A 16,156-nucleotide genomic window follows, 5' to 3' on the forward strand; every position below is an offset into this window, starting at 1 on the left:
AAGAGCGGGCGCCACCAAGGGCCCTTCTAGCAGAACAGCGAGCAGTCTCGGTGGTGCCGGGTCATCCGAGCCGCGTCACGTGACTGGCGAAAACCGTTGCCGAGGCTGCGGGGAGTGGGGAGGAGAAATGGGCGGGCGGCCGAGAGGGGGGATCGTTTGAGACGCGACGACGACGACGACGAGGTTGTCATGGAGCCGCGAGGCCGGGCTCGCGCATGCGCCGCCGTACCCGCGGGTCGTCCGCTTGTGGAGCTGCGACCCCGGTCTTAGGTGAGCGACGGAGGGCTGCGGGGGTAGGGGAAAGGGGTTTGGGCGAGGAGCCGGCGGAGAGGAAGCGGGCGCCAGGGAGAGGAGGAGGGAACAGGCAAGACGGAGAGCGGGCACTTTCGGGGTGCCGAGGGCCAGATGCTGGGAGCTGGGGGTGATTGGAGCAGGGGGTGATGCTCCCTGCCCCGTTTAGTCGGTTGGTTTTGTTGCGAGGGTTAGGACCGCGTGGGAGAGGAGGTCACGGGTGAGGAGGGGTTTGTGTGTGGGGACCAAGTAGCGCTGGTAACCCTGTGAGGGTCCTGCCCGCGCCCCCCCGCCCCGGTTTGGGGTTGTGGGGTAGGGGCGCGGGGTGGGTAGCGCCCAATCTGGACCCGGGGCACAGGTGTGCTTTTTCCAGAGACTCGCTGTCACCCACTTTGCTGGTACTTTCCGCCCCCCGGGTGACCAGCTTGTGCCAGGCGTGGTGCCAGGGGGCGGGGAGGTGGCCGAGAAGGTGGCCAGTGCCAGGTACGGAGTGAGTGGTTGCCAGTGGGTGGGTTCAGGGGACCTCCGATCCATCCAGGCCCCAGGGCACCGGGCCGCAGCCAGGCTCCCTGTGATTGCCCAAGTCCTGGCAGTACTTGCATGGCCTGGGCGTTTGCCCTGGCAGGCTGGTGGCATGCCAGTCACAGCACAGTCCAAGGGTCTGCCCAGTTCTGCCCTGCTGAGCCGGCAGGCTGGTGGGTGCCTGGAGGGCGCTCCTGCTGTCTGGCGCAGATGTATCGTGGGCTGGTGCGAATGGGGAGGGGCGGTGCGCACTGTTCACTGCGAACTCTTCTCCAGGCAGGGGGGTTTGAGGAAGTTCTCTAGTCTCATCTAATCTTTGAAAGAGCAAAATGAGTAAGCCATACACACCTGAGGACATTTGTATGGAATCCGGGTTCGGGACCTTTGACCAGAATTTACAGCCAAATCGAAGCATGCAAATGTTTGTGAAAGGGAAGAGGAGTATTGGCGATGTAGGTAGACGGTTGGCTGGTGGGTTTTTTTTTCTCCTTTGTTAAAATCCACAGACATCCCCCCAGATTGGTATCTCTGAAAATGCAGACCAAGAGAAAATGACTTCAGAGAAAAACCTAGTAATGCATTTATAATTCCAACTGGGATTACTCATGGCTTTCTGGGTGGTAAAGTCTTAATTTTCTCTGGCGGTGTATCTTTATTGTATTTAAGCCTCTGCTTGGGCTTTCACCGCACACCTCTGTCTGTGCACGCCTGTTATACACGTGACACATTTTAAAGGGAACTTGAGCTCTCAGGAAAGTTGCCAAGTTGTCTATTACAGAGGGATCTGCAAGCAGCTTTTCAGATCCTTCCCTTGTGTACCTTGGGCCTCCTTTTTATCAGAAGCCTGAATCTCCATAGAGATTGTGGATTAGACCAACCTTTAGTTTGGCTGCTGGATTTAAAGGCAAAATGAGGGGTGGCTTAAAATGAGGCGTGGATGAAATACCTGTTTCCTGCAAGAGACCAGACCTAGACATTAAATCTTGAGGTGACCATGGTGTTTGAGGTGACCAGGAAATGCAGACTCCTGACCTTCAAGCCGTTCAGGTGTTTTGGTGACAGCTAAGCTGTTAGAGCTGTCCTGAGACTTGGCTGGACAGAAGGTTTGTTGGAATTTATTGTTCTGAGTATACCTCACACATGAATTGTTAGGGGCTGAGGTTGCAGAGATGAAGTCAACCCTTGAGGCTGAAGAGATGAACAGATAATTAAAGTCTAATGTAAGAAGTGCATAAATAGGAGAACCAAGTGCCGTGCCACGCTTGTTAGAATTTTTTATCTTACACCTATGGATGTAAACCTCTAGATATATTGGTTCACTTTCTGTTGGGAGTTTTAGTGTATACTGCTCTCTCTGGGAACCTTTTGGACCGTGTGTTACATGTGCACTTATAAGAGGCCTTTTTCAGGTCAATTCAAGCTTAGCTCGGAGTCCTTCTAATGCAGAGTTAGGCTCATGGATCTGAGATGTGTGTAAGACAGTTGTCGTGGTTTCCAGTCTGTGCCAGGAGTCAGAGATGGCACAGTGGGTATGAGCTTGGTAACCCATCTTCAACGCCTGGTCAGCTTATGAGTGTCTGACTTTATTGTAAAATGATAACGACCCGGAACATAATCTTCTTAAAATTCTCGGACTTTGCCACCATCGTGGCCACCAGTGGTAAATGCCATCACTCTGCCTCTCTCTGGTCGGGGGCCTCGTCTGTGCTGTGTATGAATGGGTCTGTTGTTCACTGGCTAACTGGCATCTTCAGCGCCACTCCCAGGAGGGAAGCACGTCTCTCAGAGGAAAGGTCGGATGGCATGTAGCCCTTTGTTCTGATGCCCACTTGAACTTCTCCGGGACACTGAGACTGCTGAAAGAGAATTTTACTTAGGACAGAGGCTTTCATATTTTTAGCACTTCCACATCGAAAGCAGTCACTTTCTTATTCTGAAGTAGATTATGCAGTCTCTATTTCCAATTGCCACCAATTCCCCAGAATCTAAAATTTTTACATCTGTTCTCCTTTTAACGTCCACATTTTAGCATTTTGACCCCACAATCAGTATTGTCCTGAAAATTCTCAGATGAGCGGGATAAATTCCTGTGTATTTTCTGTTCATTGACTGCAGCTTAATAACAGTAGCAAGACCTTGTTCCTTGTCTTGTTGCAAGGATTGTGGAAGAAGTTGGGATGCTTTATCTCAAATGCCTGTAAAATAATCCATTTCATAAGATAATGTGAAACTTCGTCACGTTCTGAATTAGTTGCAATAGCCATAAGCTACCTTCCCAATCTAAATCAGTAGCAGGGTCAGGCTTGAATTTAGTCTGATGGCCCATCCACCAGGGAGAGCTGCTGCTGTTTTTGAAGAAGCCCTCTGTTCAGTTTCAGACAGCAGTATACACTTGTTGGGTTTCATACAAAAGGACCCATATTTAATTAGAGAACAGTTTTGCATTTTATTTTGCTTTTTAAACTGACTTGTCCGTGCTGTCAGACTTCCTCACTGTCCAGTGGAGAGACATGCTTTTGCATAGTGCCATGAGAGGTGTGACAGGGCCTGGGAGACCTGGGTTCGATCCCTGGGTTGGGAAGAAGTCCTGGAGAAGGAAATGGAAACCCACTCCAGTATTCTTGCCTGAAGAATCCCATGGACAGAGGAGCCTGGTGGGCTACAGTCCATGGGGTCACAAGAGTCGGACACGACTTAGCGCTGTCTTTTTTTTTTAATGAGAGGTGTGACAGGTGCTTTCACGCACGTGGGACTAAATGTGCTCCATCAAAGAGTGCTCAGCATGGAGCGGACTGAGTGGGGAAGCCGCTGGCCTTGAATGAGTTAGATACGGTACAGACTAATTTTTATTGGGAATTGTATTTAATTCAGGCTCGTTCTGATCAGCATGCATGCATTAGTCCACTTCTACTGTATGCAAAAGAGCAAGAGAGCTGTTCAAGGATGCCTGTAAGCATCCTTGGCTTCTATTTAATTTTATTTCCAATCCCTCCTCTGCTTCTGGAGTGGTTGATGTTCTTCACTAGATCCTGTATTAGCAGAAACGTTCACACTCGGCATTTTGAGGGTGTTTTTAGATATGCAGCTGTCTCACAGGGGGCCCATGTTTCTCTCTACTCAGAAGGACGAACGGATGGAGTTGAAAATGAATCATGAATAAGAATGCCACCAGCTGTAGCTTAAACGTACCACCTCGTCCATTTGGGCTGTCATGACAAGACACCACAGACCACGTGGCTTATAAACCACAGAAGTTTATTTTTCCCAGTTCTGGAAGCTGAAAGTCCAAGCTTAGGGTGCCGGCATGGTCCAGGGACAGCCCTCTTTTGGGTCACAGACTTCTCACTGACTGTGGTGCAAGGGCCTGGGGACCTCTCTGGAGCCTAAGGCACTCATCCCATGAGGTGAAGCCCTTGTGACCTAAGCCCCACCTCCTAATACCATCATCTTGGGGGATTAAGATTCCATATATGAATTTTTGGGGGACACAGACGTTCAGACTGGAGCACTTACCAGTTGCGTTGTTGTTGTTTCACCTGTTGGTCCGCTGTTCTCTTTATCCCTGCAGTATCCTGTGTTCTTACTGTGCCGCCTCTCCAGCTGCCATCCCTTGGCTGTTCAGAAAAGAAAGTGAAAGTGTTAAGCTCAGGCGTGTGTCCGACTCTTTGCGACCCCGTGGTCTGTAACCCACCAGGCTCCTCTGTCCCTGAAATTCTCCAGGCCAGAATACTGGTGTGGGTTGCCATTCCCTTCTCCAGGGGATCTTCCCGACCTGGGGATCAAACCTAGGTCTCCTGCATTGGAGGCAGATTCTTTAGCATCTGAGCCACCATGGAAGCCCTGGCTGTTCAGAGGGCCCTGTTAAAATATCTTGAAGGGCTCATTGGTCTCACAGTTTGCGCTGTTAACCTATTTCTGGATCTGCTTTGAACTAGCTGTGTGTCACTGGATCAAATCTAGGCGTCTCTCCAGAAAGAGGGGAACCAGGTCTATTCGATTCACTCTGTACCCCCCGTTCCTAGCACCATGCCTAGTTCACAACAGGCGCTCAGGAAATATTTTAAAATGACTGAATATAACTTATCTGAGCCTCAACTCCCTCTTCTGTAAAATGGGATAACAACTGAGAAGGACGTTTTGAGGCTCAAATGAGATAATCTTAACATCAATAATGTTACGGGCGTTTGTGGATCAAAGCACTGTGTATCTGGTCTTCCGTGTGCATACACGCACTTTCTAAGCCAGAATGTGGCATGCATATATAAGGAGTTGTTTTTTTCTCTGTTCACTACCTCTAAAGAACTGAAAGGTTAATCTGAGAAACTACACTCTGGGAGGTGGCAGAAAGTCTCGGGCCTGCGGAGGTATCCTGGGAAGCAGGCCTGGTCCGAGATGGGCATCCCCTCTCCTCTCTTCTCCCTCAGGGAGCATTCCAGAGAGCTAATCAAATGTGCCTTTGTTAGCAGTTTACAAAGCTTCCACTGAATGGTCTGTGTGCTTTGCATTTGTAATGGAATTAGAGGGCAGGGAGAGGACAGTGAGCCTGCCTTTGGGTGGAAACCATTCTCCTGCTGAGTAAACGTGTAGCCTTTGTCAGCTGAGACCTCTGAGAAAGTGCCTGCAGAGAACGTGGGTGAGGCCCGTGTCCTTTGCCCCGACTTTACTCACAGCTTGCTCACCTGTCCCAGCTCTCCAGGCAGTGACTTCTTACGTAACTGTTGTTTTTTCACAGGGCCGTCCAGATGAAAAGAGTACTGATGAGTCCCCTCGCTGCCCAGTAAAACATGGAGAGGAAGAACCCGTCCAGAGAGGGCTCTCGAAGGCTGTCAGCCAAACCAAGCAAGGGCTCAGAGATGAAAAAGGCGGCTCGTCAGCTCGGCCTGGCAGCCGCTGAGTCAGATAAGGACTCTGGATTTTCAGGTTAAAATTACCTTATCCTTTCTACACTGTAGTGAATGATTTACCTGAAAAATGTCCTCCGTAAAACTCATTTGTGTGATAAGGATGGGAAGATTTCACCCACAGGAGAAATGAATGGCTCTCTGGTCTCTTAAAATGGTAGTTCTGTTGCCACATGGCAGGGTATTCATCAGAGTCACAGTGGGGTTAGTTCTGAAGGAACGGTTTGACGTCTTTTTTCAGCTCAGACTCTCAACTTCAAATCTTACACGTTTCCCACTGTGGCAAGTGGTTATGGGAGAAAAGATATAAAATACTCATAATTCTGTTGTCTTGCCTCCTTTCTCACAGGAATAGTTACATTGCAGTTACCCTGCATTCCAATAATCACATTGGAAAAAAACTGCATGTTGTCACCACATATAACAAATTTAACAAAGGTAGTATATAATTTGTTAAGATATCTTTTTTCTAAGAAAGTATTTTGTTAAGTTTAAAAACGTTTCCTCCTGACAGCTCATCCCTGCCAGTGTTTGCTCTTTGTGCTTGGTCTGTGAGTCTCCTGGCCCCATTCCAGACCTGAGGACCTATTAGAGACGAGAAAGCAGGACACTTTTTCTTCCTAGTTTTTCTGGAAGAACTAGCTGCATACCCAGTAAATCTTGTAATTTTGTGCTGAGGCTTTTTTTTAATCTCCAGGTCTGAGAGTAGTGGCTTAAATACGGCTTGAGTGGCAACATTTTTGGCCCAGGGGATGCAGAGGGGTGATGCCAGGGGATTTGGCCTGGGCCAACATCCCGAGAGCAGAACCCTCTCCTGGAGGAAGATTTCTGTTTTCCAGCCCACAGGACTAATCAGTCCATCTTGTCGATTTATGAATTTATAGTGAGAAATGCAGCTCTTAGGAACCCTGAACTCTCTCACCCTTAGACTGGTAAATTTTCTCTCTGTAGGTCAAGCCGCAGGGGAAGCCAGGTTACCAGTAGATTGTTGCTCAGAGAGGAGCAGAGCACCGCGTCAGGGATTAGAATAAGGGCAGTTCAGGAAAGTTAGGGCCAGCATATAGCTCTTTGGGTTTTTTTTCTCAATCTTTTCGCATTGTTTCCCAAGCTCACCTCATCATAAGGCTCGTCTGATGCATTTGTTAAAAAACACCAGGCCCCTCTCCTGGAGATTGTGACATGGAGGGTCTGCGGGGAGGGCCTGGAGTGTGGGTTTCCTATTTTTACAAGTGTCTCTGGTGATGCCTGTGATCAAACAGGTTTGGGAAACTTTGCAGGCCTAGTGTCTTTTTTTTTTCTCTCTGTCTTAATATCATATTTGTTTTTTGTTTTTTATATATCATAAAGGTAATATGTGCTCGTTGTAGAAGCTTAGAAGTTTAGCTACATGCAGAGAAGAAAATAAATATTGACCGTAACCCCACCCCCTGTTGTTCTCAATACTGCGGCCGTTTTGGTACTTCCTCTAACAACCTCAGCTCCATCAGGCCGCCTGTTTTGTAGCATGTTGCGCAGTCTGGGTAGTTTTTCTGCAAGTTTCCTGTTCTCAATGCAGCAGTGCTTTAAGAAGTTTTGTGCTGTTCCGACATAAGGCAGTCTTAAAAATACTCAGACTCATGTGCCCCAGAAGGTGGTCCTAGTGAAGGCCTCCAGCCACTTCTGGCCAGGTGCCAGTGGTGTCATCGCTGCTGGAGTTATCCTTTCAGTTACCTTGGGATGTGTAATTGGCAGTTATGAATTAGCTGAGTCCATATTTAGGTTTTTCGCATTGTCTCAGTAGTGTCCTTTATAACTGTTAGTCTTTTTTGTATATTTGCTTGTTTTGGGCACAGAACTCAGTTGAAGGTTGTGCATTTCATTTCATTGTCCTGTCTTTTCGATCTTCGTTAGTCTAGAACAGTTCCCTTGTCTTCCCTTTTCTTTCCTTTCTTTTTTTCATGAAATCAGCATCATTAAATGATTAGGCCTGTTGTTTTGTAGGATGTTTCACACTGCAGTTCTCTGGTAGCTTCCCCAGTATTAGAAACAGAATAAACATTTTTTAAATAGAAAACTAAATTTTTGATGTTATATCCTCATTGCAACACATGAGGTGACTCCTAGGTTTGTCTTATTCTTGGTGATGCTCTGATTAAGGGAGTAATTGTAGACCTGATTTCTTTATTATGAAAGTATTCCTTTCTCTTTGTAGTTAATAAGCAGTTTGTGGGATGATACTTTGAGATTGTGTGACTCTCAACAATTGTGTGACTCTTTGCCAACAGCCTCTTGACCCTGGTTTTTGCATCCATTGATGATGCTTACCTGAACCAGTTATTAAATTTGTGGTTTGAAAAATGGTGATCTAATTCTGTATCATTCCTTTACATTTTATTAGCTGTTGATCTTCTTTAAGGAAACACTTCTCTGCCCCCTTTTTTGAGCATCACTGGGGATTCACGGAATTCTTTTCTGATTTGGTTTGTCAACCCATTATCAGTATTCTTTCTGATACCAGGTTGTCCCACATTGGGTCAGTGGGGGTCCCTTCTAGATGGCACCTGTGTCTTGGACGTGTCTCGCATTTGTGTTTGAGCGCTTCCTTGCTTTCTAGCCTAGACAGTAAGATGTCTAGGCTTCCCTGCCAAAGACATCAGCCATTTCTCCAAGGAGCCCGGGTTTCCTTTTCATGCAGAATGGTATTTGCATAGAAAACAAGATACATGTACTGGGTACGTACTTTTCTCCTGAAGTTCTTTGTTTCCGGCCCAGTAGTCCTTAACTAAAGGTGCACATCTGGATTACTTGTGGTGCTTTGTGAAAATACGTGTGCCTGGACCCCAGATAAATCAATTCCATAGATTGAGGGGAAGACCCCAAGACCCATAATTTCTGAAAAGCATCTCTGGAGAATCTGATTAAAGCAAGTGTTGACAGTTGCAGTCTTCTAAATTATAGTCACATTCCAGTCTTGCCTCATCCAGACGACACTGAGATTTTTGACGAGCATCTAGGGTATTCCCAGCCTCCTTACTTGCAGTCTCTTGGTTTACTCCAGCAAGGAACTAATTAAGTCCTTTCTTTATGGATGTCACGTAGAGCAACCTTCTTTTCTTGGCCGTGGAGAGAATCTTTCCATCACCCGTTGTACAGGATCCCCAGTAGGCACACTCAGCATGCATTTAGGACACTAACAAAGGAGGTGCTTAACTGGGTGGAGGAGGAAAACAAAGACAGACATCCTGAGCCTCCGCTTGATGAACTTATCCAGACTTTTACAGTTAGGGAACTTAGGAGGCATCTATTTTAGTTTCAGCAAAGTGGTAAGTCTTGGGGTTTTATTGTTACTTGTTTTGGTTATTACTACATCATGTGGTGCCCAGAGCCACTAAAGATCTTCATCTTTTCTCAGGTTCCATGCACACTCCTCTCCCTTTTCAACCACAGATTCTTAAAAGTAATGAGCTAACTTTGAAGCCTTTACCCACTTCTGTAGATTGGCGATGATTACTTTTACATGAACCCTAATTGATGCTGGCTTTTGTCTATAAGAGAGTTAGAATGGAGTCTGCTGTCCTAGGGCAGTGATCCTTAATCTCTTGGGGTAGGAGGGATAATTATGCATCCCATTGAGAATCCCATGAAAGATAGACATGCTGGAAGAATTCTCAAAAGCACGGATCACAAATGTTCCATTTGCTTTCAGGGGGTCTGTGGCTCCCCAGGAGGACTGGCTGGGAGCCTGAGTGAACTGACTGTTTCTCTGCCCAGCAGATGGGAGCTCAGAATGCCTGAGCTCGGCCGAGCAGATGGAGTCCGAGGACATGCTGAGCGCCTTAGGCTGGAGCCGAGAGGACAAGCCAAGGCCAAGCTCCAAGCCCGCGAGCGGAGCCTTCCCAACACTGTCCCCCATGGTGGTCATGAAGAATGTGCTGGTCAAACAGGTGAGGAGGACCGCGCGCTCGTCACTTCTTTGCACACTCGAGTTTCTGAGCTTCCTGTGCACAGAGTTTCTTTGCGCCAAGGAGGGATGTGAGAAGCAGACCACCAGAAACCACACCAACAAGTGCTGTGCTCCTGGGAAGAGGGCGTGGCCTTTTAGCTACTGACCTGGACTGAAGAGAGGAATACAAGAGGCAGGACGTGTATTCTCATTTTCCAGACAGTAAGACTGCACCCCTCATTTGTCCAAAGGTGTCTGGAATACCTTAGTCATGTTTAAAGGAACCAAGCAGAAATGTTCTATTATTCCACAGTACATCTAAGATATAACAGAGTTTAGGGTTGAAGCAAAAGGCTCTTTTAATTTGAATTTCCCTGGGGACTTTGAGAAGTATTTAAGAAGTAGAGGCAATTTCCCTGTTTCTCATGTTATATTCTGAGCATTTTCTTAGTAATCAGCCAGAGCTATGTTATTAGCGAAAAAGCAACTCTTTGGTATAGGTATGACTTTACCAGCAGACCCCACACAGCATTGCCATAGAATTGAATAGTACCTTGTTTCAGGTTTTATTATATAACTATGCAAATTATGTGGTTATTATCTAGATACGAAAGAAAAGATTTAGATGAAAAATCTAAGCTTAGCTCCAGTGTTTGAGTCAGAGAACTCAGTCGCATGAACTTAATTAAAGAACATGTAACCTTATCCTGCTTTTCTCTGAAACAGACTAGTCCTCTCGTGGTTCTGTTAATGAGGCTGCTTGAAGCTAGTGAAGTTTGCAATCTGGCTGTGTGTAGGTGACCTTCCCACCTTAGGTGGAAGAACATGGCTGTAGCCTGATAGGAAACCCTAATGTCTTAACTCTTACCTAGTTATCGCTGAGCAACTCAAACTGATTTTCAACAAGGCAACCTGGTGAGTTTGGAAAAAGAATTTGAAGGTATTTGCTTTGACAAATCATATGTCAGCTGGAAGCACGGCTCTCCTCTCTGAAACGAGGAGATTTGAATAAAGACATGAAATGGAGCCCAAATGAGGTTGTTCAGGCCCCACCAGTGCTCCTCAGAACTCCTGTCTCCTGCTCTTTCCTCTCTGCCTTCCTCTCCGGCCCCCTTGTCGCTCTTTCTTAGGCGTCTGTGTTTTTTGTTGTGGGTGTTGTAGCTCCGGAAGGCAGAGAACAGCCCGCAGTTGCTGGTGAGGAGGCGGGCCCAGCAGAGCCGTCGTCTTCAGGATAAAGACCCACTGGGAAGGCTTGATCAGGAGACAGGAGGCTTGGGGGCAGACTGACCTGATGGAGCGGTCTAGGAGTTTTGTGTTTTCACATATGCTAGAATTCCAGCACATTTCAAATTTTAAAAATCTTTGCTTATTATATAATGTCTTAATTATTGCTGCTTGGTTTTAGGTATTTTTCTCTTGTGAGTCTGATTCCAGTTCTGTCACCAGACTATGTCTTCTTATAGACAAATTATTTCATCACTGTGGACTTCAGTTTCCTCATCTTTAACATGAGGCTTTATGTGAAATGATCCTGAGATCCTGTGCAGGTCTAAAATCTTGTCTGGTATTCCCTTAGATGATTTCAACAAGAGTGGTATCCTTGTACAAATCTAATAATTGGTACAAACAGACTAAGTCAGTGGGCATAACAGCAGCACTAGAAAGAGTAATCTTGGGAAAGCAATGAACTGGGTATTTTCTGGGTCTGTTTGCCTTGGAGGTCAATCCCTGTGGTGTGATTGACCAAGGGGACAGCCTGAAGTTTTGCTTGTGGCTGAGCTGCACTGGGCTGATCTCTTCTTTGAAAGACTCCTGATTTCTGTGTCTCCTCTGCTGGGGGAGCGTGGTTGCTAGGCCCAGCATTGCTTGCTTGTTATTGCAGCACCTCTCAGTATACTTGAACACCAGGAGGACTCCAGAATGGACTTTCCAGGTCATCCCACCCTTTGCACAGGAGATGCACTGTAGTTGAACTTGGCTAAGAGTTCCTAACCAGGTACCTAAGGATCTGAAATGTATGCAAATCAGGTGCCCACGTGGGAGCATCACTTTCTGCAGATAAATCACGTGACTCCACCAAGGGGGAGAGCCTCTGTCAGGGCTCTCTCTGCCTGGCCTCAGGTGTTTATGACTTTATTCTCAAATCTCCTCATTTCAGTGAGGAGAGCTGTGCTTCCAGCCAGGCCCAAAGACAGGAGAATACTGAGACAGCCATGTGAAATCACACCCAGTGTGGAAGCCCCGCAGGTGGTGGCTGTTACTGCCTTGCAGAGCTTTGTGGTTGTTGAGGGTCATTGCCATAAAAGCAGACCTGTGGACTCCTGACAATAGGTAACTTTTTAAAAAAAATATGTAACTTTTTAATCAAAAGTTGATTTCAAGTAAAAGAAATTCCACAAGTAACTAAAGGAAGACCTTACTTTGGTGTAAAGTCACATTTATGGTATTGAGACAAGCACGTTTTAATTTACGCCAGCAAATCGTACTGTCCATACTTTTACTGCCTCAGTTGTGGCCTTGACTACGTCATTACTCCACGTACCTACGCTTTTCTTTTTCTTGAGTGACAGCACTTGAATTAAAGATAGCCATTTCCTCCAGTTTTCCCTTAAGAGAGAAAATCTGCGCTGTCAGACTCAAGTGAATATTGAAGCCACTTTCATCTCGTCTTATCAAGAAGGGCTACCCCGTGTGTGGGAAGCTCTGTCCTTCCATCTGAGTATGTGCTTTGCCCCATGGACAGCCTCGGGTAACAAGCAGTTTGCCACTCTTTCCCTTTGTCTGCAGGGCAGCAGCTCTTCCCAGCTCCAGTCGTGGACTGTCCAGCCCTCCTTTGAAGTGATCTCTGCCCAGCCACAACTCTTATTCCTTCATCCGCCTGTCCCGTCTCCTGTCAGCCCGGGTCACGCTGGTGAGAAAAAGTCGGACTCCAGGAACTACTTGCCCATTCTCAATTCTTACACCAAAATAGCTCCTCACCCTGGCAAAAGGGGCCCTGCCCACAGTGCAGAAGAACGAGAAGGCGGCATGCAGAAGAAGGTCTGTACTGAGAGACTCGGCTCCGGCCTGTCTGCTCGCGAGCCAACCAAGACCGGTGCTGGCCCACCCCAGCCCCCGACCCCCGCGCCCCCCAGCACCAAGCTTGCCGAGGACTCGGCTCTGCAGGGCGTGCCCTCCCTGGTGGCAGGTGGCAGTCCACAGACTCTGCAGCCAGTGTCCAGCAGCCATGTGGCTAAAGCTCCCAGCCTGACCTTTGCCTCCCCCGCCAGCCCCGTCTGTGCGTCTGACAGTACCCTGCACGGGGTGGAGAGCAGCTCCCCGCTGTCCCCGCCGGCGGCCAGTTACAGCTCCGCTCTGTGGGCCGCCGAGCACTTCTGCCGCAGCCCAGATAGCTTTCCAGAGCAGCGGCAGAGCAAGCACAGGCGCTTTCAGAATACCCTGGTAGTCCTGCACAAATCTGGTTTGCTGGAGATCACTTTGAAAACCAAGGAGTTGATTCGTCAGAACCAGGCAACTCAGGTGGAACTCGACCAGCTCAAGGAGCAGACCCGGCTGTTCATAGAGGCCACTAAGAGCAGGGCTCCTCAGGCCTGGGCCAGGCTGCAGGCGTCTTTATCATCAGGGTCAGGTCATACCGGCAGTGACCTGGAAGCATTCTCTGAGCAGCCAGACATATAACATCGAAGGCATATTCTCCTGTTACTTGAGTGCTTCTTTTTAACTCTTTTACTGTTACTACTCCTGTTTCCCAAAGCTTACATAAGATCTTTTCCTTTTAAACTCAGACTGTTCAATGGTTCACTTACGAAGCCACACGCCAGGACCTGGCTGCTGTCTTAACCTGTGGTCTATGCAGTTTACCTTTGTCTCTGTTCCAGCGAGGACCTCAGGTTTGGGTGCCCTTGAGTCCCTCTTCCTCAGCCTGCAGGCAGTTTGATGGCTCACGGGGCAAAATGTGAGAGGTGATTGTGCGGGGCCCTGCTAGCTGTCACCTCCCGCCACCCCACTCACCAGCCCTGATTGAGGGTGCAGTGACGCAGACGAGCGCACAGAGCAGCACCTGTCAAGTCAGGGAGCAGGTGACATGAGGAACCCTTCATGGATCTTCCCTTGAAGGTCTTAGTCACAGACGAAAACATAAGAGGAGGGTGCTTGCCTTCCACAAGGCCCTGTGCCCTTTGGCAGAAACCTGAAATGTTTTGGCACAGATTGCTCTTCGGATGCAAGCACTTAATCACTAAAAGCTTTGTTTTTTTAAACTTGAAAGTCAAAGAGAAAGAGTAGCACTGTTAACTCTTACACTTTAATCATAAGCCAGATTTTTCTTAAACTGGTAGGCGAAATACTTCAGATTTGTAAAGTATAGAATGGATTTAGGACCATCTGGAGCTACAGTTGATGAATTGCATTTTGACTCATGCAGTCTAAAGAAAGGAGAAATGGCTAGCATCTCTTGGTTAGGAGCTGGAAGATTCTAGTAATTTATGCCTTTTTTTCCTCTCTCCTTTTGAAAGAATGCAACCTGTTTTATATGTTAAAATCTTAAAGACAGCTTCATGGTTTCCAATTGTGTAATCCAAGTCAGCCCTCTGCTACCACTTTTTTTTCCTGCTTGTTTTTACAAAAGAAGAAAGAAAATATTAAGCTTGATTAACTTTGAATTAAAATCATTGCAAGGTTATGACATACAAGTCTACAAAAAATTGGAAAACATTCTTGTTACCCATTTTCTTTCCACATCCAGAGTTTTCATTTGTCTGATGTCACAGTGATGTGGAGCAGTCTTCCGTGTTTCTTTTATGCGTCGGATTTTGGCAGTGAAGCCAGAGGTATAGTGGGTTCTGTGAAGTAGAAGAGTATTATGAGGACTTGCAGGTTTTACACACTTTTCTGGCTTCATTGTAAACCAGATTTCTAGGTTGTAAAGCTGCCAACTTCTTATCCTCCCATTTAAAAAATTTCATTCTCTTGAAAATCTTAAGAAATCCTGTATGACCAACTTCATTTTTTCTGCAAGGAAAATCGTCTTGAAGTTCTTGCAAGGCCAGAAGCTAATGCTCATATTTACTATGTAGTCATAACTCTTCATATAGTTTTAAAATTACAAGGCTTTGAATTGCCTGCATTTTGTTCTCAAACACAGTTTAGAAATAAACAACCCGGTAAACTCTCTTAGACTCTCCTGATCAACACAGAATTAGTACCTGCCATGTGCTTTCCGGAAGAGTTTCAGAAATCGGAGCAAATAGGTCCTTAAGCAGGCTCAGCTGCTTTTAATATTTTTTCTCTTGGCCCACTCCCTTTGCCTCCCCTCCATCTGTGTGGTGCTACCGCAGCTCCGCTCTGCACACCATGCTAGGAAGCTTCCTTTTTGGCAGAATATGTTTGGCAGCAAAGCCATAGAAACAGGTGCATTCAGAACAGCCTGGGCACCAGGCATGAGTCTTACTGAGTCAAAAATCTGAACACACTTGCTGAGAACCAAATTTACGCCATCGGAAAACTCCCCTGTGGAGCCGTACGCGTCTTGGACTCTTCTTCCTAGATGAAGGTTTGCACTTCCCTCCTGTCAGGCAAAGATGCCGAAAGCCATCAGCAGTGCTCGCTGCTGAGGGGCAGGGGGAAGCAGCACCCACCCTGGCTCCTCTCTGATCTTGTAACTTGGTGCCGTGAGTCCCTCTAGGCTGTTGGCATGGGTGTCTTTCCCTAGTGGAGGAGTAAGCAGATGAAGCCAGCTAGAGAAGCTGGTCCACCAAAGAGACATCCACTGAGACTAGCAGACGTGTGGGGCCAGAAGCCAGACAGACAAGTGGAGGAACCTCAGAGTTGACGCAAGGACCCGCGTTGGTCTCACACGGCTGTAAGTAGTCACGGTCTCCTGATGCGTGACCTGATCTCATCTGAAGTTCTGCGGCAAAGCTGCTGTTTTCTGAGAGCCGTTCTTAACTCACACCAACCCTTAAGGTTTGGCAAGATGGTGTTGGCAGTGTTGAAAGACATCTAGAAAAAGCTGCTGATTTAATTGGTTATGGGAATGGAGTTTGGTGACATTTGTAATTTATTACACTCTCCTTGCTTTTATTGATTATGGTATTGTCTGAGTTTGATTCCTTTGGCAGAACAGTAACTCTCGTGCATATATTGAAGTGTCTTTCCAGCTATGAATTCTTTACGGTAGAGGTTTCTTTACCAAATGTGAATTCTTTTGAGGAAGTATGAAGTTTTGTAGAAACTGACTGTGAAACGTCAGAGAAAAATAAAAGTCACTTACTTGAAAACTATTTGGCCTTTGGGATTTATAACTGCTTAAAACACTGAAATCAAGAGTAAATGTTTGATTGATAAAGGTTTCATACACATATTCTCAAGGTATTTGGGGATATTGAGATTAGACACTGAACTTGTGGAAATTCACTGTTCAGACTCCCACCAGTGTGAACTTAAAGGCGATGCAGTCACTCTTAAGATAAATGGGTGGTTTGACATTATTCTCTAGAGTCATGGAGGGTTTATATTGGGT

At 46.8% G+C, this 16,156-nt stretch overlaps 1 protein-coding gene across 1 annotated transcript; it reads left to right on the plus strand.

Moving 5' to 3' along the window:
* Positions 1 to 9: 9 nt before the first annotated feature.
* Positions 10 to 15,917, plus strand: CIPC (CLOCK interacting pacemaker). The gene is made up of 4 exons (XM_019969300.2): positions 10 to 270; positions 5,546 to 5,733; positions 9,468 to 9,637; positions 12,424 to 15,917. The coding sequence occupies exons 2-4, from the start codon at positions 5,598 to 5,600 to the stop codon at positions 13,312 to 13,314; spliced, it is 1,197 nt and encodes a 398-aa protein (XP_019824859.2). The 5' UTR covers positions 10 to 270; positions 5,546 to 5,597; the 3' UTR covers positions 13,315 to 15,917.
* Positions 15,918 to 16,156: the final 239 nt, after the last annotated feature.

The sequence above is a fragment of the Bos indicus genome, chromosome 10 (assembly GCF_029378745.1).
Source record: "Bos indicus isolate NIAB-ARS_2022 breed Sahiwal x Tharparkar chromosome 10, NIAB-ARS_B.indTharparkar_mat_pri_1.0, whole genome shotgun sequence".
NCBI classification, from domain to species: Eukaryota; Metazoa; Chordata; class Mammalia; order Artiodactyla; family Bovidae; genus Bos; species Bos indicus.

What these genes read in the sequence shown, in the direction of transcription:
- CIPC (XM_019969300.2), top strand. Translation starts at nt 5,598, where the DNA reads ATGGAGAGGAAGAACCCGTCCAGAGAGGGCTCTCGAAGGCTGTCAGCC. An exon ending in TAAGGACTCTGGATTTTCAG is followed by an intron (nt 5,734 to 9,467) that starts GTTAAAATTACC and finishes TCTGCCCAGCAG; the next exon opens with ATGGGAGCTCAGAATGCCTG. An exon ending in AGAATGTGCTGGTCAAACAG is followed by an intron (nt 9,638 to 12,423) that starts GTGAGGAGGACC and finishes CTTTGTCTGCAG; the next exon opens with GGCAGCAGCTCTTCCCAGCT.